Source organism: Melospiza melodia, chromosome 13 (assembly GCF_035770615.1).
Source record: "Melospiza melodia melodia isolate bMelMel2 chromosome 13, bMelMel2.pri, whole genome shotgun sequence".
NCBI lineage: Eukaryota > Metazoa > Chordata > Aves > Passeriformes > Passerellidae > Melospiza > Melospiza melodia.
In genome coordinates, this window is record NC_086206.1 from 2,892,843 (window position 1) to 2,919,234 (window position 26,392).

The window sequence follows — 26,392 nt, forward strand, 5'->3', positions numbered from 1 at the left end:
CCTGGGCTGGCTGTCCCTGCAGCCCTGCACAGCTGTCCCTGCAGCCCTGCACAGCTGTCCCTGCAGCCCTGCACAGCTGTCCCTGCCCTGGAACAGGGCCAGGCTCTGGGACCTGCTGCCCTCGGGCTGCTCCTGGGGAGGGCTGGGCAATCTGATGGACCCACAGCAGAAGGCAAAGGGGATTTTTGATTTTTTCCCTGAAATTTAAGCTCTTCCAAGTTACATGGTGTAACTTGGAGTCCCAGGCTCTTCTGTAGACAGGCACAGAGGGCTTTTCACTCGTGGCAGACAAGTCCTGTTACTGATGCTCAGTTTCTCTGCACAGTTGGAAACCCTTTGCTGTGGCTTTTCACCTTTTTAACAGGGATTTCCTGCCCTTCCACCAACTCTGTATCTGTGATTTACAAAACAAGCTGACTTTAAGTAGACTTCTGACGAGAATGGGAGATTTACATATTGCCTCATGTTAGCAATACATTGGTAAAATTGTAGAAGACTAATCCAAGTCTTTCTTTCTTCCTTCAGTAACAGTGAAGTGTCCCTGGCACTGTGCTCTGGGTTTGGCAGCATTTCTCACACACATCTGCCTGCTCCCTCTGGTGGTGTGGGCCCTTCCATAAATTCCTGTTTGTCATCCTGTTATCACAGAATAATCCAAATAACCCCAGCTGGCTGTCAACGGACATGGGAGCCAAAACATCCACATCCAACTGCAGCATTTTTCTGAGTTACCACTGAATACCTGGGGTTTGTGGTTCATTACAAACATATATAATTAAATAACAAACTGTGAATTGAAGGCAGAGTGTGCTTCCTTCTGTGATATCTTACCACCATCACTTGCAGGAGTGGTTTAGCATTTTCTGCTCTTGTTAATCTTTTCAACTGAGTGAAATCCAACAAACATGGAGGGGGAATATAAATCCAAATATAACATAAATCCAGACAGACAGCCCCAGACGGAATAAATTAGCTGTAAAACACTACAGAGAGACATTTGCAGCTCTGAAGCTGCTGGAGCAGCTTAGGATGCCACTACTGCTGGTGTTGAAATTCCTTGTAATGATGCAGTAAGGACATGCTTTCATTTCTTGAAAATATTGCAGATCTTAGATAAGTCTCAGCAAAGTTGGCAGAGTGATGTTGCTCTTGAGAAATTAATCTCCTGCTGTCAGATATTATCCTAAACCCTTGCATGATTTTAATACCAGTGCTAAAACCCAAGCTTAACACAGGCCTTTGCTTTATTACCTGGGTGAAATCAGAGAGAAAACTGGACATGCTATTTCTTGCTACATGATAACAACCCTGTACTTCCGTAGTCCTCTCTTCTGCTTTAATTTTTAGTATACTGATCTTATACAGAACTTTTAGTAAAGAACACACACATATTTGGGTTGGCTTCTGTGCTTTTTATTTTACGTCTCTGGTACCACCCACGACTGAGCAACTGCTGAGGAAGCAGCTCTGTGCTTCAGTCTCTTACATTTGGATTTTACCTTTGTCAGAGGCCACAGGAACAAGCACTGGAGCAGTCAGGTCCCTCCTGCTCTGGGGGACGAGTCAGTGTCCAAGCTCAAGAGGGGCAGAGTCAAATTACTGAAGTCAGGACACTGAAAATGACAACTTATCACCAAGGGAAAATATGAAAATAGGAAAAATAGGCCAATCACTCCAGAAATATTCAAACAGATAATTTTTTAGCACAGCAAGGTGAGTAAAGATGTATTTCCTGAATGGAAACCACATCCAACTGATCTAAGTGGTTTTGGTACAGTCTGACAAATTATTCCCTTCCTTACCCTACAGAAATAATTTCTATGTGAAATTATGGCCATAGACTTCTGTGAAATAAAATAACAATCATCATATGAGAGAATATTTATCAATTTGTGAAGTCATACAGGAGCACAACATCATGGTGGCCAGAGGTGGTGACTTGGAAATTCAGATTCCAAAAAATCAAGGTTAGAAAAGCACCTGGATCACAGGTGTGTGTTGCAGCTGCTGGATCCAGCCAGTGCAGGGCAGTTCTCAGCCCAGGGCAGGCACAAACCTCTCGCAGCCAGACATTACCAGCAGCGAGGGGTCTGAGGGCTAATCATCACACAATTTGTGACCAATGACTGCTTATACCTCTGTTAAAATGTGCAATGTAAACTTTTGATGACCAGGGAGCTTTTGGTGGGTCACCAGGAGCTCCCTGTTTCGTGCAAACCAGGTTAGAGTACAGAAACACTGCCCGGCGGTGTAAGAATTGGCTCTGCGCACCGGGGAGCCACCGACATCTCGGGACATTCCCGGGACACCCAGAGACATCCCGGGCCATTCCCCTCCCCTCACCGCCCCTGTCGCGGCAAGCCCCGCCCCGCGCCGTGCGCCGCCCGAGCCCTCACCGCCCTCCCGCCTTTCACTTTCGATTCGCGTGGCTCCGCCCCCCCGCCCTGACTGACAAGCGGGAGAACCAATGGCCGCCCGGCACGCGGGCGGTGCCGGCCAATGGCGGCGCGGGGCGGGCCGCGGGGCGGGCCCGGCGCCATGGCGGAGCCGGCGCTGCTGAGGGAGTACGTGTCGCACCTGGCGGCCCGCGCGGCGCAGGGACAGCTCGCGGCCTGCGCCGACCCCGCGCTCAAGGCCCGGGCGCGGCGGCTGCTGGGCCCGGGGCGCCGCGGGGCCCTGGACGTGCGCGGCGTGGCCGAGTGCTGCCGGCGGGCGCGGGGCGGCCGCGCCCTGCGCGACCTGCTCAAGGCGCTGGAGCTGCTGGAGCTGCTCTGCGTCAACCTCCTGCTGTGCCCGTGGCGCCGGGAGATCCGCTCCCTCAAGGTACCGCACTGCCGCCCGACCTCCGGGCTGCGAGGCCGCTTCTCCGGCCGGGGCTTGGCAGCGGCACCGGGACGCGGGAGCGGGGTCGGGGGCACATCCAGCTCGGGATAGCAAGCAGGGCCAGGGGTACGTCCAGCTCGGGGCAGGGAGCGGGATATGGGGCACATCCAGCTCGGGGTAGGGAGCGGGGTATGGGGCACATCCAGCTCGGGGTGAGCAGGGCCAGGGGCACATCCTGCTCGGGGCAGGGAGCGGGGCCAGGGGCACATCCAGCTCGGAGTGAGCGGGGTCAGGAGCACATCCAGCTCAGGGAGAGAGCGGGGTCAGGAGCACATCCAGCCCGGCCAGGGTGCCCAGCACGGTGCACGGCTGCTCAGGGGTGTTCATTGGCCTTCACTGGCCGTGTCCTCGCTGAGGCCCTGAGTGCTGAGCAGCTGCGGGGGTCGGCAGTGCAGCCCCTCGCTGTGGTGAGGCAGCAGGGAAGGTGAAAGCCGTCCCGCAAGGCTGTGCCGTCCATCACGGTAAGCTGGGAGCAGGTGTGCCCACAAGCAGCGGTGTTCTGGCCGTGGCCGTGTGCCGTGGCTCGGTGCCCCGGGCCAGGTGAGCCAGTGCCGCTCTGGTCCCTGATCCCAGCTCAGGCTGCAGCGGGCAGGGACAGCCCCTGGGAAAGAGGAATTGCTGCTGCTGCTGCTTTTTGCAGCTGGGTGCTCACGGTTACCCCGCTTCCCCAGCACACTGAGCACGTCTCATTGCCCAGAGGACACAGACATCTTCACACATCCCAGTTTTAAACAGACTCCCCAGACACCCAAATGCAAACTTACTGCCCTTGCCTTGACAACAGGTGCTGGTGAGAAAAAGCCATTTCTTTGATTCTTCCTGCACTTAGGTATCACCTGTGGATTTTCAAACAGCTGTAAATTCCTGTTCTTTTCATTCATCTCCCTAAAATAGGGCAGAGCATCAGATAGTCAGGTCTACACTTGGTGGGTTCAGCTTTTCCTAACACAAGGATCCTAGGCTGCATTAAAATTAAACTTTGAAGACCACTGTGGGCAACCCAAGGTGTAAGACAGCCTGCTGCAGGCCTGAAATAATTCTACCACAAGGCACAAGTTGGGGAAAAACCAGTACCTTGTGCATGTAGAGGTTTGATTAAACCTACTGAACTACATGGAACAGTATTTCCCATGTCCTGCCCCTCAGCTGCTCTGATGTCCCTGCAGTGCCTGCAGCTGCCCCCCTCCAGAAGGAACGGGAGGTGGGGAGTGCAGGGCACTGTTATCAGATTTATCTGAGGATTACGCTGTGCCCGTTCTGGGGGTCAGTTTTGTTCTCCTGAATCTCCTCCTTGTGACACCAATGCTCAGGGCTCAGCCTTGCTCTGGCCCAAGCTGAGCAGCCTGAAAACAAGGTTCCCCACTTCTGGAAAGCCTGGCCTTGCATTCCCACCTGTGTTCTGTTCTGAGTGGCCAGGAGTTGGTCATGCCCAGCTCAGAACAGTCTCTCCTGTCACAGGGTTTCTGACAAAACCAAAAACCACTTCCATGTTACAGTCTAGGCCTCGTGCCTGGGGTAGCTCTAAAATCAAGCAAACATTGAACAGTTTTTTGAGTTGTTGCACAGCAGCAGCATTTTATTGGTGCTTGTGCAAAGAGAGGTGTTTGAACAATACTTCTGTTGGAACAGTCTCTTTTCAGAAAGCTGCTTTTTAAAAATGGCAGTTTAATTCAAGGGTAGCAAAGTTCACAGCAGGAGTCTGAACCATGGAAAAAGAAAATGTTACAGACTTGTCCCCATTTCAGAAATGGGATTCACAGTGAGTGCATCATGTCTGTTTCTTTAGGAAAAGACCTCAGTGATTCATTCTATGAATTTCAGTTTGTTTCAAAGCTTAGGTTCAGTAGAACACAAAAGGTTTATTTCTGAGTTTCCTTACTTTGACTAAAATGATTTCCTTATTATTTCCTTATTTTTGAATACTGGCACTCTTAGCCAAGACCCCAGCAGGTTTAAAGTGGCACAACTTCACTGGAACTGATGTGCTGTAGCAGAGCCACAATGCTGGAGAGGCTTTTAGAAAAGGCTCACTCACTGCAATTCAAAACTCTGACTGGCAGAACACAGCTTTGTGAAAGCTGTAAGCAAATCTTGAAGTATTTGTGATCTTTAGGAAATCAGCTGTTTCACATTTCCCTGCACCCTTTCCCACAGTGTTCACCAGCTTTTCCATGTTGTGTTCTTTCCAGACCTTCACTGGGAATTTTGTCTACTACATCCAGCCCGTGCTCCCAGAGGACATTGTGAAAGCAGTCCTGGAGAAAATCGGCTATGTTGCAACTACAGCAACAGAGTTTTCACTTGTCAAAAAGAGAAACAATGAGGAAACCAAGCAGACTGCATTTGAGATATTCCTGGCAAGAATCGAGTGTGAGGCCATCCTGGAGATGGCAGATGAAGGAGCACATGGCAGTCTGGAGGAGAGGCTGCAGCAGGGAACACAAACACGGCAGCACGGAGGAGAGGAGGATGAGGAGCATCACACACCCCAGAGAGGGGACACTGGAAGTCTGGGAGATAAAGGGAGCAGTGAGACACCTCTGTGCCTTGTCCCCCAGCAGAAGGGTTCAGTTCCCTGTGCTGCATCCCGTGGAGCTGCTGGGGGTGTGAGGATCCCAGGGGACGGGGCTCAGTCAGCAGCTGCTGCATCCCCCAGCAGCCTCCAGCGGCCCCAGAGGCAAAGCACGGACACCCTGCCGGGGAAGGGCTGGGACAGCGAGGACTTCCTGAGCAGGTACAGCGACATTGTCATAGCACAGACACCCATCTTCGGTGAGAGCCTGTCCCCCCGGGCTCGGGGGCTGGCTGAGGAGCGTGCCTCGGCACGGCCACCGGGGGCTCTGTCCCCGGGAGCCAGCGGGCCCCCAGCCTTTGCCATGTTTGCTGACAGCGCCCGTGACAGCAAAGCCACCTTGGAGTTCGAAGCTCCAGGAGTCCCAGAAGGATCAATTGAAGCAGAAATTAATGATGCCATAAATTGCATAGACCCAGCCCCTGGTGATGAGCCCTCTGAGCTGAAGTCTCTGCCCTACAAGGACTTTGCCCGAAACTGCGGCGTGCCCGGGGAAGAGGACATTTGTGAGCTGTCTTTAACCTTCACAGAACTGCAGATCAAGGATGCTCAGGAAGAACTTATGTATCCAGTAGAGGAAAGTGGCCAGCCTGGGGCAGGAACAAGTGACAGGCACGTTAGAGAATGCAGTTGCTCCCAAATAAAACATACATACCTGCCTGATGCTGACCTGCACAAGAGAGCAGCATCACACCCTGAGCCACCTTCAGGTCTGTGCTGCACTGCTGGGCACACAGAGGATGCCACTGCTGCTTCTGACAGCAGGAGACTGTTCCTGGATCCTGCTAAGGGACACCCGGCTTCTGAGTGCTTCAGGCAGGTCAGAGAGCCCCCCTGCCTCACCTACATCCCCCCCCAGAGCATGGATGTGCAGCCCTGCCAGGGGCAGCCTGCAGGGGCCTGTGCTGGAGGCAGGGGAGGGAGGCTGGAGCACAGCACTTGCCAGGAGACTGAGGGCCAGGAGCCCTATGTCATCATCGACAGCACTGAGCAGGCAGCGCTCAGCCAGCACACCTGAGGCTGCCACCCCCTGGGACTGTCCCCTCACCTGTGGCCTGGATCCCATTGCAGGGACATGATTTGCTCTGCCACAACAATTCTGAAAAAACCCAAACCACATCCCTGCCTTGGGATAGCAAATAGCAGGAGTTACACAAATTCCTGATGGTTCCTTTTGCAAGGAAACCTGAATGGTCACCTTTTTAAAGGGTAGGCAAACTTCTATACATTTAAATCCATTTAATTCATCAGTCAGATTCCTTCTGGCTGTTCTTAATGCCAGACAGCTTTCTCCAGCTGGGCATGCTGCTTCTCTTTTTTCCCTCACAGACCTATTCCTGGAATACTCTTCCAGCACGAGGTAAATTCTGCTAAACTGGAAGAAGTTTAGAAATGCCTTACTGGACTGTACTCCTTAACTTTGCATTCCTTTGAAGCTGTGTCTGAGCTAATCTTCCTCCTGACTTCAGCTGAAAACAGGTTTAGAAAGTTTGGTAACATTCCTTTAGCTTTAAAGAGGGAAACAGCTCTGTGAACAAACACTTGGTTTTGTAGAGGCATTGACCTGTGTTACAGATTTTATATCTAACCAATATATAACCATTTGTTACCAAAGTATTTTGTGGCCACCACCAGAATTTCCAGGAGAAGCCTTGAGCACTGGAACTGTTCACTGCCACCAGCAGAGAGAGGTCCAGCTACAGCTGCCATTTCCCTCGCCCCTGCTCCTGACATTTAATTCTGCACAGAATTTTTCTGCAGGCTGGTTCATCTCACTGAAATGAAGAGGGAAAAAAATCTCATTCTTCACCATTTTAATGGCAGGAAAAAAAAATCTGCTCAGAGATGATCCCAGTGAGCAGCAGAGGCAGGACCAGGGATGTCCTGCAGGTGGGAGTGCTGTGTGGAAAGCTCAGGATGTTGGACCAGCTGGAAGCTGGGATCCCAGCACTGAGAGCCTGTGTCACACAGCTCTGAACTCCTTCAGGAGAGCACATTGCTGCTGTGCTTGGGCACAGTCTGCAGTGCTATTGGTACAAATTCCTGCAAGGGCTGTCAGAGCCTGGTGCCCAGCAGCAGGACAAAGAGCAATGGCCATAAGCTAAACCACAAAAAAATTCACCCCAACATGAGGAAGAATTTGTTTTCCTGGAGGGGGCAGAGCCCTGGAGCTGATGCCCAGGGAGGCTGTGGAATCTCCCTCTCTGGGACATTCCAAACCTACCTGGACATGTTCCTGTGTCACCTGCTCTAGGTGACCCTGCCTGGGCAGGGCTTGGACTGGGTGACCTCCAGAGCTCCCTTCCAACCCTAAAAGTTCTGGGATTCTATGATGCACTTGTTACCTAGAAAAACACTTCAATACTGCTTCAGGTAGCTTTTTCAGTAGCACTGAAATGTGTGCTGGCTTGGGCTGGGGTAAAGTTAATTTTCTTCACAGTGGCTAATATGGAGCTCAGTTCTAAATGCTAAAAAATGCCTTTCATGTACAGTTAAAATATTAGCTGAAACTACTTTTGTATTAATTGTTTATAATTGACTTTCATCCCAGAAAAAAATCAGAGGAGCACACATGGATTAGACTAGAAAAACCTCAGGAACTAAAACATAAAGATTTGCTTTTTGAAGAACTAATGGTAGAAATTCTGTCACCCCCTGACTCCAGCAGTGTAGGAGAAACAGAATTTGCTCAAGGCAACACCAGGGGACAGGACAGAGCCTTCAGCTCTGGGTGTGGTGTGAGAAATGAGTGTTAGGAACAAAGAGCATTCACAGGGCTGTGTCTGACAAGTAACAGTGCCATCCTTTGGGTGTAAGATTCTCTGTACTAAACCATAAAGTGATATTCTCTGTGCTCTGCAAAATGTATGTCTATAGTGAAATTAGAATTAAGAACAAACTGCAGGTGACTGAACTTCAAACATATAGAACCATTTCCAAAGAAATTGTTCTTTTGGACTCTCAGAGAAGTAAAAGTTTTGAAAGTTTAACAGAAGGTATCAAGAATAGCTGGTATCCCCCTATAATGAAGCTGCAAGAAGTAAGAGAATTATTTAGCATACAAAATCTTACTTTTAAGCTGGAATTTTAAAGGTTTACAACAGAGCAGTAGAATGGCATTCCTGGGATCACAAGCTTCAGTACCAGCTTAGTACTTCACTAGGAAATGCTCTCTCTGTGCATTTATTAAGTTGCATTTAAAACTTTTATTATTTAGAAAAGAAGCAGCTGATCATGTGGGGATTACAGGACAGGAGCTGCAGTTCCTGGCTGGGTGTGGTTCTTCAGTGCAATGGGTTTTAGGCAAACCACAGCCCTACAGGAGCAGCACCATCAGATATTGTTGAAAAGCCACATAACTGAACGTTTCTATCCTGCACAAAGTGCCTGACAAATGTCTGTACAAAGTGATCAAAGTGCTGTTAAAGCCTTGCTTGTTGCATCTAAACCAACCAAACCAGTAGGGGAAAACACATTCTGTACTTGTGGGATCATTCCCCAAAACTGCCCAGGAGATCATTGTGAGAGCAGTGTGTGTGCTCAGGGAGAGGATTCCCCTGAGGGCAGCACCCACAGGGTGAAGCACAAGTGAAGGGCAACTCAGCACTTGGACAGGGCCAAGGATGAAACCCCCACTGCTTTTCTCTACTCTCCAAGTACTTACAGGTCATAATAAACTGATCATGGCATAAACCCCCAAAAAACTGTTTTTCTTTATAAAAAGAAGTAAAATCAAAGAATGCAAACCAGTTAAGAAACCAATTAATTCTAGGATGTTTTTAGAACCATTTGAAAAGAATAACAAACAGTCCCATGCACCCTGTATTTTCACTGTTCCTCAGCTCAGCCAGAGCAGGGCTGGGATTCTCATGAACACAAATAAAATAGGCTCTCTATAAAAGCCAGCTGAAAAAAAACCCTCAGGGCCATTCTGCAATCACTTACAAAATTTTTTTTTGCACTGAATTCAGTGGGACTACCAGTGCACAGCTCTCTTCAGAACTAAGCTATATTGTAATGTCCTGTAGAGCAGAAAGAACTTCCTGAATTCAATGAAATTGCATTCATGTGGGCAGGATTAGAGCAAAACCATTTCAAACTGGCAAGATCTGCCTCACAAAGCTACTTTGACTAGATGCACTTCATTTGCTGCCTCCAGTAATAAAATAATGAACATCCCCCTTGTGGTGTGAAGTGTGTAAAGCCTGGGGCAGGAAGGAGTCAATGCCTTGCTGTGCCTGGAAAGGGGAATGAAGGAGCAGAGGGTGAGGCAGCACCTTCCTGGAGCCAGATTGCTGCTCAGGTCCATGGTGCCCACACAGCACAGGGGCACCAGTGGGCACAGCCAGAGGGGCACCCAGGCTCAGAGTGCCCTGCTGCTGCCAGGGAGGCTCCACGAGGGCTCTGCATGGCCCCCAGAGCTGGCAGGAGCAATCATTTCCCTGGGGAGGGACACAGCTGTTCCCATGCAAATGGAATGTCTGCAAGCCTCTGAACCTTTTGTTTGGTGGGTACCACCCCAAGGGATCAAGAATGAACATTGATCTGACCGTGGACATCAAAATTCCAACATCAAAATTCCAACCATCCAGCCTTGTTGCTGTGACATCTCTCCACTACCTACTCTTACCTTTGCCTTCCATACTTTGTGCTGTGTTTGTGCCTGAATAGAAAATCCAAAGAGCTGCACCCCTCCTCTCTGCTGCTATTCAGTTGTTAGAAAATCACAGAATTACTGAGGTTGGAAAATACCTCGGGGGTTTTTGTGTCCAGCCTGTTCCCAGTGCTGTGACCCAGCCAGGAGCACTGAGTGCCACACCCAGACCTGCCCTGGAGTTGCAGTGCAGGGTCCATGGGACACCCAGCCAGCCTGGCCAGGCCCTTAGCAGAGCCCTCCCATCCCTGCCCAAGGGCTGTCACCCCTTTAGTTAGCTCAGGGTCAGCTCAGTGCCCTCCTCCAGACCATCAGAACAGGCTAAACAGGGCTGCTCCCAGCATGGATCCCAGGGGATCCCATTCCCACCACCCTGGGCCCAGCTGGGGCTGCAGCTTCTCCAGGAGATGCCATGGGAGAGGGGCTCAAAGGCTCTGCTGAGCTCCAGGGAGACGCATCCACAGCCCCTCCCTCAGCCACCAGGAGGGACACCTGGCTGGGGAAGATGAGGTGGGCCAGGCAGAACCTGCCCCTCCTAAACCCAGACTGGCAGGGGCTGATCTCATGGTGAGCCTGTGGTGATCCCATGGTTGGTGATCCTGTGGTTATCCCATGGTTGGTGATCCTGGGGTGAGCCCGTGGTGAGCTCATGGTTGGTTATCCCGGGGTGATCCCGTGGTTGGTGATCCCGTGGTTGGTGATCCCGTGGTTGGTGATCCCGTCCATGCCCTGTGCTCACAGTCAGGATGATGTGCTGGGCCCCTGACAGCTGACAGCTCTGTACCTCCCTCATGCACACCCTGGCCCTTTGGTGTTGTTTCACCACAATTCACCCCAAGGGGGGCATTAAGAGAAACCTCAGGTGCCCTCCCTCAGAGGAACACTGTAATAAACCGTTTATTTCAAATTACAACAACAGGGTTGTCTTTGGAGGGGGGGGGAAGGAAAGTTACTTCTAGGAAGCAGCAGTGAAGTGGGAAATGAGGAAAACAGACATGTTTTAGCTGAACAGAACTGACACAGTAAAGCTGATGGAAAACCTAAAATCACAAAGGGAACTGATTCACATTCTGTTCCTGATTGGTACCTGATCATTTCAGAGATGTAGTCCACAGCGTTCTACAAAGCATAGTGCAAAATCAATATCCATCATATTTAAATATTAAAAATACCAACTCAGACTTGAGTAGATGATTTCTGACACAACAGTCACAGGCTTCTATAAACAGTGCAGTTAGCTGGGTTCAGTATTTGGTCCCGGTTCTCCTCATACTTCTCTATCATTTTCTGCATGTCATGGTCAGCTCCAATCACCTTGGAGAGAAGAGGATGGACACTGGCAATAGCTGACACCACAAAACCTGGTTTCTTTTCAGCAGAACAGAGCAGGACTACCAGTGCAGCCAAACTGGGATACCCCATGGATTTGCCCAAGCTGCTTTCTGCTGGGAATTTGGCATTCCCTGAAAAGCTCCACAGCTGATCCTGCAAGCAATCCCAGTGAACAGCCCCTCAACTCCACTGCAGAGATGGCAGACCCCCTTTTGTGCTACACACCAACAGCTGTCACATTTGTCTGAGGCTGTCCTTCTCCAAAGGTTATCAGAAAAGCAGATTTATTTACTTCTACCACTAAACAATGCTCCCATTATTTGGAAAGCACAACCCCCCACATGCCTAATTGGTTATAATAAAAATAATACTCACAAGTACTGGGCAGGACACTTCAAACAGTGCACGTTTAATGAGCCACTCTTCATAGAGCTCATGAATAGCTTCTAAATATTCCTAGAAAAGAGGCACTGGAATAATACAAATGCCCAGGGATGACACACACATTGCAATCTTTATCCATTGGGATACATATGAAAGCCTGAAACACATATCTTCCACTAACAAAAACTAAAAAGCATCAGAATGTTTTTGAGAAAAATTAATTCTAGTACAAAGTTTAACTCCAGGAAGACCTCAAAGGCACAGCTTACAGGAGCACAGGGCTCTCAGCTCCTTTTAAGATCAAGCAGCCATGATTCTCTCCCACAGGTAAAATGTGCTTCAAGATTTTACAGAAAAAATTTACAACAAAGTAAGGACAAAAAGGGCAAGGCTGCAAAGAATATGTATGGGAGGCACTTTCTGTGTCAGTACATTTCCCTAGAATTCCCAGTTCGCTTTCTCATAACTCAATTTGCTCTAAAAGCTCTCCTGCCTGTCATGAACTGCCTTTTTTCTTCATGGAGACCACTTCACATTCCTCATTCATAACTGCTCCCCTCTTCTTCAGCAGAGCTGCAAAATAACACAAGGGCTCTTCAAATCCACTACAGGAGGATTTATTCTCAGCATTTCACATGGCCCAAGATTTAGCTCTTTGCACAGATCTTGAACTGATGATTGCTTCTCCTGAGCCACCCAGCCAGGGCTGCATTCATGCCTGGTCAGGCTCCTTTAGAAGCCTTGTGGCACAAGAACTGGCACAGAAATCACTGCTCCACCAGCACAGCTTGCTCTAAAGCAGATTCCCAAGCTCACAGATTTCAAGGAGCTGCTTCCTTGCAGCCACTGCAGGGACACTTTTCATGCACAAACATCCTGGAGGGAGCAGACAAAGTGCCCACAGAAACCTCAGCACCTGCAAGGCCACACCTGGGTGCTTCTGTGCCATTTCATGGTACAAAGATAATTGACTTTTACATCCCAGAGAAGATTACCAGTTGATTAATGCTGCACCTCAAGTCAGCTACAGCAGAACACCTGGGAGAGTCAGCATGCATGACAGATCAGGTCTTAAAAATAAATCTAAATTCAGTATTCAGGGTTTAGTTTGCAGTGGAAACAGCTGCACCACATTCTGGCAATATACTCAGGATATAATTTTAGTATTTAGATTGGAATTGTTCTGTTTTCAAAGCTCCTTGTAAGCACATGTATCAGAGGAACTCCTTACCAGAGGAATGACTTTTTCCTCTTCCCTGCATCTTGTCTTTAGCCTCTCATAGCAAACTTCAGGAGATGTCTGCAAATAAACTGCAGGAACAAAAATGTGAATAGCTATGTTCAAGGATCAGCTTTAAAAGCAAATAAGAAACTCACTTCACAAACTACAGAAGGGAAGGATCCTGGCTTGGGTACCACCACTGGACCTCCCCTTTGGCACCACCCAACCCATGAACCACCCACTAACCCAAGCTGCCTGATCGTGGTCACTTTTATACTGAATAATGTGATTATTCATGACCCAAGAAACAAGAATTATTTTCTTCTCCCAGAAAGAAAACCCACCCACAAACACAGCCCTCCAGACCCATCAAGATGTTACCTATCAAATCAACTGAAACATCAGTGTTGTTCTGGATCCAGTCAAACCATTCACTCAGGACAGCATAATCCACCTCTGGCATTTTTCCACTGAACAAACACAAGAGGAGCACATCTGAGCAGCATGCAGAGATCAAAACTCCCATTTTGCTCACCTGACCACCATCCCTCCCCACTGACTCCAACATTTGTGACAAGAAGCCCATGCAAATTGAAGGCCACATAAACCATTGTTTATAAAACAGAAAGGCCAAATCTTTTCCTTTTTTTAAAGTACTCAATGGTATTTATTGCTCAGTTCTCTGTATCAAATCTGTCCCAGGGCATGCCACCAGAAGGGCTGGATTTACTGAGCAGCACCAACAATTCCTTACAGAAGCCACAGCAAAAGGCAGCAGAAATATAATGTCCATGTGTCAATAAATTCACTCCCACTGTAAGAAATATTTGTGGAAAGAGTAGTGAAATACTCAATATGCTTAACTCTGAACTCAGCACAGAATGTTGGAGACAAATGTCCCAAAGTTATCCCAGCAACAAGAGTAAAGTATCAGACAACTCAAGTAAAAGGGAGTTACTGAGGACATGTTAAGAATCACATACTGTGTTTTTACTAGTGTATCAATTTTCACTTATTACCACATTCCTGAGTGTCAAATATTACTAATTTTACAGTATCCACTCTGCAAAACTGGTGACAATAACACATACTCCATACTCTTTCCTAAACACTTCTGCAATAGAAAAAAAATGTTAAGAAGATGGGGTTGGGAGGCTCCTGTGCTCTCCAGCTGAATGATTCAGACCAGTTTGGCCATTTTAAATAGGACTGAAAAAAAATATCCCACAGATTTCTAAACCAGTCCCCTGGCAACTTGCTTTGATCACTTGCAAAAGTGAGCACAAGTAACACAGATATTTCCCTGGAAAAAAAGCAAAATCCCTGTTTGTGCCATGTCCCATCTTGATTTGCCAGCCAGAAATGGGGTAGCACTGCTCTCTGCTGCTCTTCTTGATAATCACAGCAATTCTGGGCAGCAGGGATCCACATCAGCCAAAGCCTTATTGTGCTGCTTTTCTCCATGATAGAGGGAGGAAATAGGAAGGTGAAAGGAGCTGGAAACAAGAAAAAGCTCCACTGTTCCTACTCAAAAATACAAATACATCCAAGGCAATCCTGCACTGACCTGCCCTACAGACAGCACATCTCTGCTTTCCCTGGGAGGACTCTGGCTCAAGATCCACACAGACACAGGGTATATAAAAGCCACAAAATTCCTTCTTTTATTTAGAACCCTTTTACACATTATTTTCTTTTGGCTTGCTGTTGGTTCTATCAGCTCCCTTCTAGCTTGCTGTAACAAAACAAAGCAAATGCCTTTTTTCAACATCTAAAAAGGGCAAAACATCTTAAATGGCCTTAAAATTGTTATTATTGACTCACAGCATTGCCACAAACAGATTTAGCCTCAGAGCAAGTAAGTCTTTAGGAAAACAAGCACTTTGTCTACAATGAAAAAAGAACAGCAAGTAAAAATTAGGATATTCCAGGCTGCCTGCACTGTGTGTGGACTGGGATGAATAACTTCCAAAGGTTTTCCCATGGCAGAGAGGTGCTCGTGCAGCATGGACGACACCTTGTGGCACAAACTGGGGTTTGTTACTGTTCCAGGCCCTCAAGGCCACTGAAAAACCCACTAAACCCCATCTGTCACGTACACTCCTCGTCAGAAATTCAGCACTCAAAACAAACAAACAAAACCCCGATTCCTGCACTATTTCACTTTGTTTGGGACAGGTGAGTTCCACCTAGGGCAGTTAGGTGTAACTGTTAGAATTGTTCTTCCTTTACTCAGAGCCTACCAAGATTTGCAGTCTATTTTGATCCTGTCAATCCTGATTCTGAGCAAGAGCCCAGGACTTGAGACGCCTGGATGCCAGGCTGGCTAACACTGCCCAGTTCTCTACTTCCCACACTCTTATTCTTTCTATCTTTGTGGTTTTTTACCTGCCCAGCACGTGTTTGATTCAAGCAAGATTTGGGTATTCAGCTGGAGAGCCAGTAACTTCAATAGATGAGTGCTAAATGCTCAGGAGCACTGCTGGAAAATGTTTCCCAGAGCCCTGCAGGGAGTGGGCAGCAGCACAGCCCATCCCAAACACACAGAACTGGCACATTTCACAGGCCCCTTAAATGCACACTACCAAAGGAATTATCATTTGATTAGGTGTCTATTTAAAATAACGAAGCCAAGAAAGTAAAGCAGAAAACCACATGCCATACCTTCGATAGAGGTTTTCCACAAAAACGTGTTTTGCACTGTGAATGGACCTCTCCATCATCCTTATGGGGGAAATCTGCAACACAGAACCTGACTCTGTACATGTTCATGCTTGTTTCTTTTCACACTCCTGGGGCACATATGAAATACAATTTTCAGATCTTGTGAGAAACAAACTTACCAGGAGGGTGGGAACCACAAAGCAAACAAGGACTCCTGATCTTACTCTGATTTGTTATTCAGTTCAAAGCCAAGTGCTCAGCATTCAGCTGAGCAGTGGAAGGTAACTCAGGGTAAAAAAAGCAGCAATCCATTTGGGGTCTGCAGGACAATGGGAACTACTGCTCCATCCCAGGCACTGCTGGTCACAGCACACAGCTGACACCAGACACATTCAAGAAAGGAAACAGGACTTTTAAAAGAAGTGACTGCAGCTGACAGGGCCCAACTTCATGTTGGAGCAGGGAGAATCTGACACTCCTGGGCCTGGCAGGGCAGCTTCTCACCCAGGTTTCTGCACATTAACAAAGCAAAAACAGCTCCAGCAAGGCTCAAATGACAAAAAAAGCTCTGAGGGAAATCCTCAGGGATTCTTGAATGAACAACTTCTCCAAGAGAACAGGATTTCTATTGTCTTGGAAAAACACCTCTTGCAAAAACCTACTGATTATATGTGCCACTTTCATATGTGGCACTGCCAACAGTCTGCCCTGACACAAACTCAGAAAACAGAACATAAGAACAATCAGTAAAATAGAAGCATGGCATCTAAGACCAGGTGTTGTCATCAAGATAGCATAGAATGTAACAAAAAGTGTTTGAAGGAAAAAAGAATGAAGAAATCTTGATAAAAAGGTAGGACGTGAAATTTAATATAAAAAAAAATTACACGAAAGAAAGAATGTCAACCACCTGAAAAAGGAATAGAAAATGGTAGTGGAAGTATTTTGCATAAACAGAAGAAGCAATGGCTAAATTTGTACTAGACAGCAGGAAGCAGTACTATGAATTCTAACAAGAGATCACTTGGTGTTTGCCAAAGATTTGAGATAATGAAATTCCAGACAAGTCACTGACATGAAATGAGGAAGAGATTAGTGCAAGCCTAGCCCTGGAGGGTGTGCCCAAAGAGCAGCACCACTTTGGGGAAGCTGTGAGCAGGCAGAGGTTTTGCCCCAGAGCATATCAATGTGCACCTCAGAAATTCCTGCTCGCTGCAGGAACAAAGAATGGATGCACACAGCATCCCAGCTCTTGAATACAATGTTAAAGGGATTTAGCACTCATAACCACATCTAATTACTCATAAAATGAAAAGAAGTTTCCTTACCATGGGCCTGGTGTGCTGCTCCAGCATGGTCAGCTGGACATAGGTCTGCAGAGTTATCCCCCACCTTGATGCATCCTGGTACATTAAGCCCTGGGGTCAGAGAGGGAAGCAGGACAGATGGACATTTGTTAGGACAAACAGCACAACAGGAAGTTGGGTATTTAGGAAACTTTTCCCTACAACAGCATGGCTCTAAGAAAAGTGCTAAAACAGCTGACATCAGGTTTGACCAAAATGAAGTGATAATTTGCTCTCCACAATGGAGATGCAGAATTACAGCCCTGTCCCCACAGACACTGAGTGGGAGGCTGGCTGATCTCAGCAGGAATTAGTTACTCTGCACATAGAACAGTCAGAACCAACTAATGGAAAAACCCACCTACTACACCATTTTTGTGCCCTGACAGACCCTCAGTGCACCCAGACATCATACAAGGCTCTAAATATGGTCTGGGCCTCAGCAAAGGTGTCCTTCAACACAGGACACATCCTCACAGCAGCTCTCAGGCAGCTGTTCCACTTTCTGATTGCTGCAATTCCACACTCACATAGAACTTAAAGCAACCATCTATCCTGCACAGCAGAGAAAAGGATCTCACTCAAAATAAAACATCATTCAGTGTCTTTTGGCTGAGGTGACAAGTTTTAATACAGCAGCAAAGCTTCAGCCCACAGCTCTCACCTTCTGCTTTGCTCCCTGCCAAGATCAGACTTTCCCACTGCTCCAAGGCTGCTGTGCTGTCATGCAACACATGCCCCAGCCCTTTACTAACAATCAGAAAGGCATCAGCAACTCCTAGGAGGGACAATGTACTGTTCCAGAGGGCCTGTGCTAACACTGATGGTATTTAACTTGGGCTGTGTCCACAGTGCAGACTGCAGAGCACAGACCCTGCCTCAGCCACCCTGGGGTTCCTGCAGAGGGGCCAGCACAGGGCTCACAGCAGGGACCAGCCCAGCAAGGCCAGTGTGCAGCTGGGAGCCAGGGACAGCCGGGGGGAGCAGCTCCAAGAAGCCTCAGCCACCCTAAGGACAATGGAAGCCCTCAACTCCTCACGGGGCTGAACTTTCCTTACCTGCAGCAGCCACAGGATCACAGATTCATGCAGGGTTGAGTTGGAATGAACCTTAAATCTCACCCATTGCCACCCTGCCATGGCAGGGACACCTCCCACTGTCCCAGGCTGCTCCAGCCCCAGTGCCCAGCCTGGCCTTGGGCACTGCCAGGGATCCAGGGGCAGCCCCAGCTGCTCTGGGCACCCTGTGCCAGGGCCTGCCCACCCTGCCAGGGAACAATTCCTCATTGCCAAGATCCCATCCAGCCCTGCCCTCTGGCACTGGCAGCCATTCCCTGGCTCCTGTCCCTGCAGTTCCTGAGGAACTGTCCCTCTCTGGGCTCCCCTCAGAGCCTGGAGGGAGCTGTGAGCTCTCCACACAACCTTCTCCTGTCCAGGCTGAGCAGCCCCAGCTCTCCCAGCCTGGCTCCACAGGGGAGCTGCTCCAGCCCCCTCAGCCCCTCCATGGCCTCCTCTGGACTCTGCCCAGCAGTTCCATGTCCTCCTTGTGTTGGGGGCTCCAGAACTGCTCACAGATCTCCAGTCAAACAACATTAACTGACAGATCCACCCCTCACCTCACCTCCTTCCCTTCTTTGAAACAGGCACAACAGAAAAGCACATTTAGAAACAACTGCCACACTCAGGGCTGACCTTCCTGGGAACTGCTTTAACTCACCCCACTGGACACCCAGTCCTTGCCAAAATCACATTTTATATGCAGAGTTTCTATTGCATGCATGTCTCAACCACAGCAGAAGCTCTTTTGCTTTGTGGAGCTTTAGTTTTTGCTGTGTGAGATTTGGATCACACCTTTTGTAGCAGTTTTGCTGGCTGATAAAAAGCCATCACACAAGTCTTGCTAAAAGAGCAGCCACTGTATGCAGGAATCATTTCTGCCACTTACCAGGATATTATGACCTCGAACATTCCTCCACTTGGTCAAGGGCTCCTTCAAAACCTGGTTTAAAAGAATTACTCCATGTTAAATACATCTTAGATTCAAAATACTTAATGTGGCCCTACAAGTGACCAACTACTCTTCAGGAATACTTGTGCAGTAAATCAGAGCATTCAGGACTTGTATTGGAAAGCTCATGACAAAAAACCAGCACTGAATTGTGTAACACAAAAGGTAACAATGAACACTGCTAAAAATAGAGACATGTCAATACCCAACGTCTTCTCAGCATTTTTAAACACCTCCTAAGCCTGGAGAGAAATTTTTTTTTAGTCAAAATCAGCACCACATAAAGGAAAGAGCAGCTTAGCAGAGTGCTTAGCATTTCAATGGCAAGTCCATCCCCTCACAAATTAACTTCTCAGAAAGTAACACTTGTCAGCAAAGGAAGAGGATCAGACTGCTGCCACATTCGTTTTCATTTTATTTTTGTGTTCCAACAAACAAAATGTATTCAAATCTTTTACAAAATGAATCAGAAAATCTTCTACCCTGAATAGGTAAAATCACAAGAGACCTGCCTGGTTCAAACAGGGTCTAAATCTACAATAATACTGTAGAGACAGACCGAAGAGAATTACATCAGCCTAGGAGCTTAAGTAGCTACTTTAAAATGCTGCACTGTATGCAAATTAAAGTCTGTTATCCTTTGGATTAATAGTTAATTACTTCATAAGGACAATTCCTGTTAAATTACCAAATAACATCTGGCAACGCAGCATTTCTATGAGGACTCAAACTTATTGCCAAATGTGTTGCCAGGTCTGTTGGGGAAAGCATTAGTATCTGTTGTACAAGAACAATTGTTCACTAAGGTTTGACCTTGGTTTTGTTTAAAATGCAACAAGCCTGCCCTTCCCCTAACCTGGTTCTAAGCAACATGAAATCAAATACCAGGTCAGTCTAAGAAATCTCCTGAAACAGCGCTAACAGATTTTCCTTTTATTAAAAAAAGCCATCTATTCACTGGGATCTCTGTTACAAGGTATTTTCACATAATAATTCTTTACTTTGCTTTCACCAGACCCATCTAAGATTTCAGTGACATGAAAGGGCAAACAGGCAAGTCCAAACATGCCCATGCTCTGTGGGTTGCTGTCACTTTATAAAGGCACAAACACTGATTCACAGTTTTTTTCTGGTATTTTGGCATCCAGTACATACCACATGTGATCTACATTTCTCTGCTGCAATTTGAGTGTCAAAAGTTGGGGTGGTGCCCCAGCAAGCCCCTGGCCCAGCCCCTGCTGCTCCCTCCTCACACACAAGGACACACTGGATCCAAGACAAGCTCAGTGAGGGAATAGGGACAAAGAAATGTGCATCCAGTACCTCAATGCTGGTAGTCTGTGCAAAATAATCCAGGCATGTTGTTTTTCCACTGGCAATGTTGCCCTCGATACAGATCTGGTGAGAAGCAGAGAGACTCTGAGCCCCACGCTGTGGCAGAGCAGCGACAGTGCGTCAGAAATGCCCCCTTCCATTCCAGCACGCCATGCTGGGAACAGATTGCTCCATGGGATCCCTCTGGATGCTGTGACTCCCCCAGAACATCACTTTTTCCCTCCCTGCATCGCCCACAGCCAGCCCTGTCCTGCTCCCAGCTTTCTTCCCTTCCCAGGACCCCAGAGATTCCAGACCTGCTGCTCCCACTCTGCCATAACCCACCTCAGAGCCTGACTCCCAACTCAAATAAGTGCCAGCTGTTGTAATAACCTCAGCATCCATTATATAGACAGCTTAAACCTTAACAGGGATCACGTTTTTATTTTCAGAGACCTAAACAGCTAAAATAAACTCAGAGAATTTTTTTTCAACTGTCTTAAAATAATTTATAGCCCAGGGGGTTATATAAGCAATGGCAAGGCTGCACATGCAGGAGTGAACCCACACTGCCACCTGTCCTGACACAAGCCCTCACAGTTTTTGCACAGATCTCCCATAATTTCACTACAATTTTCAGAACTAGACCAGCATAGCTTTGCACAGAGTATGAGCCAGTGACAGACACATCACCACACAGTGACACAGCTATGGCCTACGGCTGCCTTTACACACACACTCAAATTACAATGGAATTACACTGAAAGAGGCTGCACTTTTCACTTTGTTTTCTGAATAAAATGCAAATACTTACAATTCTCTTCCTAGGATCTTTTTTTATCAGATGCTTATCTAGAATGGAAATAAACAACAGTTTATTTAACAACAGTTAAATCAAAGCAATTTCCATAACTTAGTTATACTGAGTCTCTTAATATGAGACTCCAGCCCAGTTTTAGGTAACTAATTATTGGGTCATGTAACAGAGACATTGTGGCACCGACTGACACAGATTTAGCTAAAGTTCTGCACTGTCCCTGACACTCCCAAGAGTCCGATGGGGAGTGCTCACACTCTCACCAGGGTTTGGCTGCATCTGCTGCTCCTCAGTGGGTCCGCACAGGGGAAAAATAAGCTGGAATAAAAAGTCTTGGAAAAACCAGCTGGAGCAGCACCCACTGGCCTCACAGGATTACAGAGCAGCTCCCAAACAAGCACCTTACACCTCAAAACAGCGGTAAAAACCTGTCCCAGCCCAGCTGAGCTTACAGACCCTTCACCCAGGCAAGCACGGCAGGAGGGCAGGGACGGGCTGGGCGCTCCAGTCCGACCCCTTTCCCGCTACCCCGGAGCCGCTCCCGGCTCTGACCCCGCTCCTGTTCCCGCTCCCCCGGAGCCGCTCCCGGGTCTGACCCCGCTCCCGGCTCTGACCCCGCTCCCCCGGAGCGGCTCCAGCGCATCCCGAGGGCTCGCACGGAGCCGCAGCCGGGCCCAGGGGCGGCCGCCCGGCCCAGCCCGTGCTGCGGTTCCGCCCCGCACTTACGGTGGGCAGCGGCGCGGGGCCCGCCCGCCGAGGGGCCGGGGACGGCAGTGCCCGCGCCCCGCCGGCCCCACGCCCAGGCCGCGCCCCGCCGCCACATTGCCCATCCCCGCTGCCGCCCGGCCCGCGCCGCACCGGCCTAGCTCCGGCCCGCCCCGGCCCTTCCGCCGCCGAGCCATCACTTCCTCCGCCCCGGCGCTCTGAGGCGGGGCCGCTCCAGCGCCGGCGATGGCCCCGGCATCACCTGCGGGATCGGCGCCGGGATCTCCCCGGCTGCCGCCGTCCCGGAGTCCCGGTGCCGCGGCGCGCCGCCCGCCCGCCACAGGGCGGACGCTGGTGGACCGGGCCTTTCCCCGCACGCCGCGGGGCGCGCTGAAGATCTCCCGCACGGTACGGCCAGGGGCGGCCCGGCGCCGGCGGGCAAGGCCCGAGACACGGGCCGGCGCTGACCTCCGTCCCCTCCTGTCCCGCAGCTGGTGGCGCTGGCCGCCTTCATCTGCTTCGCGGTCTCGGGCGCGCACGGGGCCTACACGGCGCTGGCCGGCATGGAGATGGTGATCACCCTGCTGTTCCTGCTGCTCTACCTGCTCAGGGTCGACGCGCGGATGCGCTTCCTCCTCTGGCCGCTGGCTGTGAGTACCCGTGGGCTGTGAGTACCCGTGGGCTGTGAGTACCCGTGGGCTGTGAGTACCCGTGGGCTGTGAGTACCTGTGGGGTGTGAGTACCTGTGGGGTGTGAGTACTGATGGCTGTGAGTACCTGTGGGGTGTGAGTACCTGTGGGGTGTGAGTACTGATGGCCGTGGGGTGTGAGTACCCGTGTGCCCGGCCGTGAGTATTGATGGACGCTGGGTACCGATGTCCCCTGGCCGTGAGTACCGATGTCTCATGGCTGTGGGTTCTACTGTCCCCTGGCTGTGGGTATGGCTGTCCCCAGTGTCCCCTGGCTGTGGGTATGGCTGTCCCCTGGCTGTGGGTACCAATGTCCCATAGCTGTGGGTTCTACTGTCCCCCACTGTCCCCAGAGTCCCCTGGCTGTGGGTCCTGTTGTCTCCAATGTCCCTTGGCTGTGGCTGTGGCTGTCCCCAATGTCCCTTGGCTGTGGCTATAGCTGTCCCCAGAGTCCCCTGGCTGTGGGTCCTGCTGTCCCCTGGCTGTGGCTATGGCTGTCCCCAGTGTCCCCTGGCTCTGGCTATGGCTGTCCCCAATGTCCCCTGGCTGTGGGCATGGCTGTCCCCAGTGTCCCCTGGCTGTGGGCATGGCTGTCCCCAGTGTCCCCTGGCTGTGGGTCCTGCTGTCCCCTGGCTGTTGTGGCCAATGGCTGTGAGCACCAGCAGGGCTGTGACCTGGAGGGATCACCTGTCCCAAGGGACGTGCTCGGCAGCTCAGTGATTGTTTCTGTCCAGGTAAGGCAAGCCCCAGTGTGCTGTGGAGGCTGAAGCAGGTTCTCCTAACAGAGTGTTCTGTTCCATCCATTCTGGACACTGCTGGATCCGATAACAGCCCCTCCTGGCACAGGCACTGTTTGCTTCGTGCTGTCACACCTTCACATCACAAATTAGTCACACACTTTCACTCAAATGCTAACAAGGTCTCCTCTTACCTCCCTTTTGTACGTGTATTTGCTGCTTCAGTCTCTCAGATGTAGCCTAGTTGCAAAAATTTGATGCAAAAACAACAGAAGAAAGGTAAAACAAGGAACTTCTACTCCAAACACTCTTTTTGTGATCAAACCACTGGGTGTCAGTGTCCTCTCACACAGATATTGCTGTAACTCTGTCTTCATGGCAGTCCAGCTGCTTTCAACCATCCCTTCTGTGCTGCGAGCTCTCCACACTCTCCTTCAGGCCTGTATTTCAGAATAAATATTTTGCTTCCACTGGCTGTTTCAGGATATTTTCAACTCGGTGATTGCAGCGTTGTTCCTCCTCGTTGTGGCCTTGTTTGCAATAATAATCAAGACCAACAAGGGGACATTGGCTGGAGGAGTAAGTAGGAGCATTGTTAATGAATTTCAGTTCTTAGAGTGCAGTGATTTGAACCTCTTAGTACACTTACATTGTGGTAGGACCATGCAAACAATTGTCTTGGAAGAACACTCAGCAGTAGCAAACAAGTTACATCCAGTGTGTCTCATTAAAAGAAAATAATCCTCACATCACTATTAATCTAAAGATGTTACAAGACTTAAGAATTACTGCAGAGAAGTACTGAAACTTCTAGAGTTTTTAAGTAACCTACATTTGCTACCATAGCTTGAAATCCTGGGTGGCAGAATCCCTAGCTCTTTTAGGACTACCCAGTTGGGTTACTACTTGAGAAAAAATGCCAACTGTCCTAAAAAGAGTTTAAACTTTTTTAACAGACACACTGGTACCTCCCTCCTGGCATGTATGTTGTTTTTTCTGACACAAACTGAGGGATTATGTCAGTTAAAAATGGGTTTTGTTCATATTATGATTGTAAGAATTTTGTGTTCTTAAGATGAAATCAGTTTAATAGTTTGAGTAACTGGTATTTTTAATTCAAATGTCAATTAATGTAATTAACCTTAGTAAACAATAAGGAGAGAAAGAAAGCCCTTCAGTTTTGAAAGTCTCCAGAAGTACAAGATAAGCTGAAATGTGACAAGCAACCAAAAGAAACCTAAAAGCTGCCACAGAGTTCTTTCAAACTCAGCTTAGGAGGTGGTGAGGGGGAAAGCTGATGGTTTCACTGGCAGTGGCATCCTAAGCAAAAAGGAGACTTTCTGATAGAGTGACTGTGCTGGAGTAGAATTTATATTCTCACTTGTGAAGTCCACAGAAATGAAAGGTGGGAGCAGGAGACTGAGCAGGTGGCTGGGAACACAGGTTTGGGTAGAACCTGTGACATCTTCAGTGCTGGGAGGGACAGAATCACGCCCAGCCTGTTCTCCTGAGGCACAGAGTGCCTGGAGCTGTGCCCTCCCAAGAGCTCTCCTGAAAATAACTCCCCTGATCAGGTAATGCAGTGCTTGCATTAATAACCCCAGCGTGCACGTGGGATGGGGCTGGAGGGCAGGAGCTGAGTGAGTTATCTCAGTGGCTTTTCTGCTAACACATTTTTCCGGTTACCTTCCTGTGGTGGTTTATTTTGTAAATAATTTAGTACATTTTCTTCAATTTGGAATATGTTTCCCATTCAAAGCTTCAGAGGAGAAGAACATTTTTCTGCTGGGCTTGTTTCTAGGAATACTGACTTTCCCTTGACTTTTCTCAGGGCCAGTCCCATTAATTAAGCAGCCCTTAAGGAGACAGAAGGGCTTTCATTTAGGATGAAAGTATTGTCTGGCATAGTGCAGCATTAGCTTAGCTTTGAGGGAGAGCACCACACTACCTCCAAGGCCTGACACAAACATCAAACAGAGCAGGCTGCAGACAGCTCTTTGAAAGCCTGATGGGATGTAAATGTGGGTGTTATTTAATTTATCAGTATCTCAAATCACACACGTTTTCAAGGCCAGAAACAAGTATATGTTTACTGATGAGTCACTACAGTAAAAGTTCGAGATTGAGTGGGGGAACTAATTTTATGGTAATTCTTATAGGTTTTGGGTCTTATATTGCTTGTTCTCTGCATTGTCGACGCGGTTCTTCTTTGCAAGAAGATTAGACTTGATAGAGGAAGAGGAAGGAGTGCTCCTCCCAAATAAGAATCACATGTTAGTGAAAGAATGAGTTCTCCATTCTGTTTTCCCACTCTCTTTAAAAGAGTTTGTGTTTTCATGTGCTCACTTTTGAATTTCCTGTGCACTGATGTTTCTGCAAATATCATTCATAAGGTTTTGTACTTTTCCAAATGCAGTTTCAGCATTGCAATTTCACCAGTTAAAGCTTTGGAGAAAATTGTCGTGTTTTTCTAAACTTAATTATGTTTTTACCTGTATGAAAATTGTTTTTATGGTTGTCTTCTTTCTCTAATAAAAAGAAAATACAAACGGGCTTAAGTGCATTATTTAATCTTATTTATTTACTAAGTGTAAAAAAGTACATTAGAGTAAATGTACCTTTTAAAGTAAAGTAAAAATGTAATGACCCAGTAACCATTCTTTGGAAAGATTTTCTTCTGCCATGCAGATTTCATGTTAAAGCGTTCGCCGAGGCATTTGTATCCCGAGATTTCAGCCCTGAGCGGGGTTTGGGCTGTGATCTCCAGCGGTGCCGTGCGTTCGGGGTGGCGGGACCCGAGCCCGCCCGGCTCGCTGCTCTGGGTCCCGCAGCCCAGCTCCATTGTCCCGGGGCTGGGGGCGGGCGCTGGGGCCGCCCCCCACAGCTGGGGATGCTGAAACTTTTTTTTCACGTTTCCGCAGTGTCACGATTTCCGCTTCCCTCCTTCAGAGAGAAAAAAAAAAATTAAAAAAAAAATTCCACGGCCAACCCCCTACCCCGAGCCTGAGCCCGCGCCCAGCCCGAGCCCGGCTCGAGCTCAGCCAGAGCCGAGCCCGGCCCCAGCCCG

The 26,392-nt window shown here is 48.7% G+C and overlaps 3 protein-coding genes across 6 annotated transcripts; 2 read left to right on the top strand and 1 right to left on the bottom strand.

Annotated features, from left to right (window-relative positions):
* Positions 1 to 2,499: 2,499 nt before the first annotated feature.
* Positions 2,500 to 9,636, top strand: LOC134424489 (spermatogenesis-associated protein 2-like protein). The gene is made up of 2 exons (XM_063168305.1): positions 2,500 to 2,823; positions 5,073 to 9,636. Exons 1-2 carry the CDS (start codon positions 2,500 to 2,502, stop codon positions 6,471 to 6,473), a joined length of 1,725 nt encoding a protein of 574 aa, XP_063024375.1. The 3' UTR covers positions 6,474 to 9,636.
* A 1,345-nt stretch (positions 9,637 to 10,981) lies between these two features.
* Positions 10,982 to 22,429, bottom strand: TK2 (thymidine kinase 2). Of its 4 annotated transcripts, none has more exons than XM_063167601.1 (10): positions 22,369 to 22,429; positions 21,193 to 21,230; positions 20,388 to 20,462; positions 19,002 to 19,055; positions 17,040 to 17,129; positions 15,712 to 15,785; positions 13,429 to 13,517; positions 13,057 to 13,136; positions 11,817 to 11,897; positions 10,982 to 11,423 (listed from the first exon to the last, which is right to left on the bottom strand). In XM_063167601.1, the coding sequence occupies exons 1-10, from the start codon at positions 22,412 to 22,414 to the stop codon at positions 11,319 to 11,321; spliced, it is 732 nt and encodes a 243-aa protein (XP_063023671.1). In that variant the 5' UTR covers positions 22,415 to 22,429; the 3' UTR covers positions 10,982 to 11,318. The 4 variants fall into 4 exon arrangements, with proteins under 4 accessions (XP_063023671.1, XP_063023674.1, XP_063023670.1 ...); XM_063167604.1 differs by lacking the exon at positions 22,369 to 22,429 and adding an exon at positions 22,054 to 22,069; XM_063167600.1 differs by lacking the exon at positions 22,369 to 22,429 and adding an exon at positions 21,922 to 22,018.
* On the top strand, positions 22,147 to 25,878 carry CKLF (chemokine like factor). Its single transcript, XM_063167605.1, has 4 exons — positions 22,147 to 22,308; positions 22,392 to 22,550; positions 23,809 to 23,904; positions 25,485 to 25,878. Exons 1-4 carry the CDS (start codon positions 22,147 to 22,149, stop codon positions 25,587 to 25,589), a joined length of 522 nt encoding a protein of 173 aa, XP_063023675.1. The 3' UTR covers positions 25,590 to 25,878.
* The last annotated feature ends 514 nt before the right edge of the window (positions 25,879 to 26,392 follow it).

Excerpts from the sequence above, each read along its gene's own strand:
- LOC134424489 (XM_063168305.1), top strand. The coding sequence starts at position 2,500 with ATGGCGGCGCGGGGCGGGCCGCGGGGCGGGCCCGGCGCCATGGCGGAG. Across the intron at positions 2,824-5,072 it reads GGGAGATCCGCTCCCTCAAG|ACCTTCACTGGGAATTTTGT; the intron begins GTACCGCACTGC and ends TGTTCTTTCCAG.
- TK2 (XM_063167600.1), bottom strand. The coding sequence starts at position 22,018 with ATGTGGCGGCGGGGCGCGGCCTGGGCGTGGGGCCGGCGGGGCGCGGGC. Across the intron at positions 13,518-15,711 it reads GTGGAAAACCTCTATCGAAG|TGGAAAAATGCCAGAGGTGG; the intron begins GTATGGCATGTG and ends GTGTTTGTTCAG. Across the intron at positions 13,137-13,428 it reads TGTTTCAGTTGATTTGATAG|TTTATTTGCAGACATCTCCT; the intron begins GTAACATCTTGA and ends TTGTTCCTGCAG.
- CKLF (XM_063167605.1), top strand. The coding sequence starts at position 22,147 with ATGGCCCCGGCATCACCTGCGGGATCGGCGCCGGGATCTCCCCGGCTG. Across the intron at positions 22,309-22,391 it reads CGCTGAAGATCTCCCGCACG|CTGGTGGCGCTGGCCGCCTT; the intron begins GTACGGCCAGGG and ends CCTGTCCCGCAG. Across the intron at positions 22,551-23,808 it reads TCCTCCTCTGGCCGCTGGCT|GATATTTTCAACTCGGTGAT; the intron begins GTGAGTACCCGT and ends TGGCTGTTTCAG.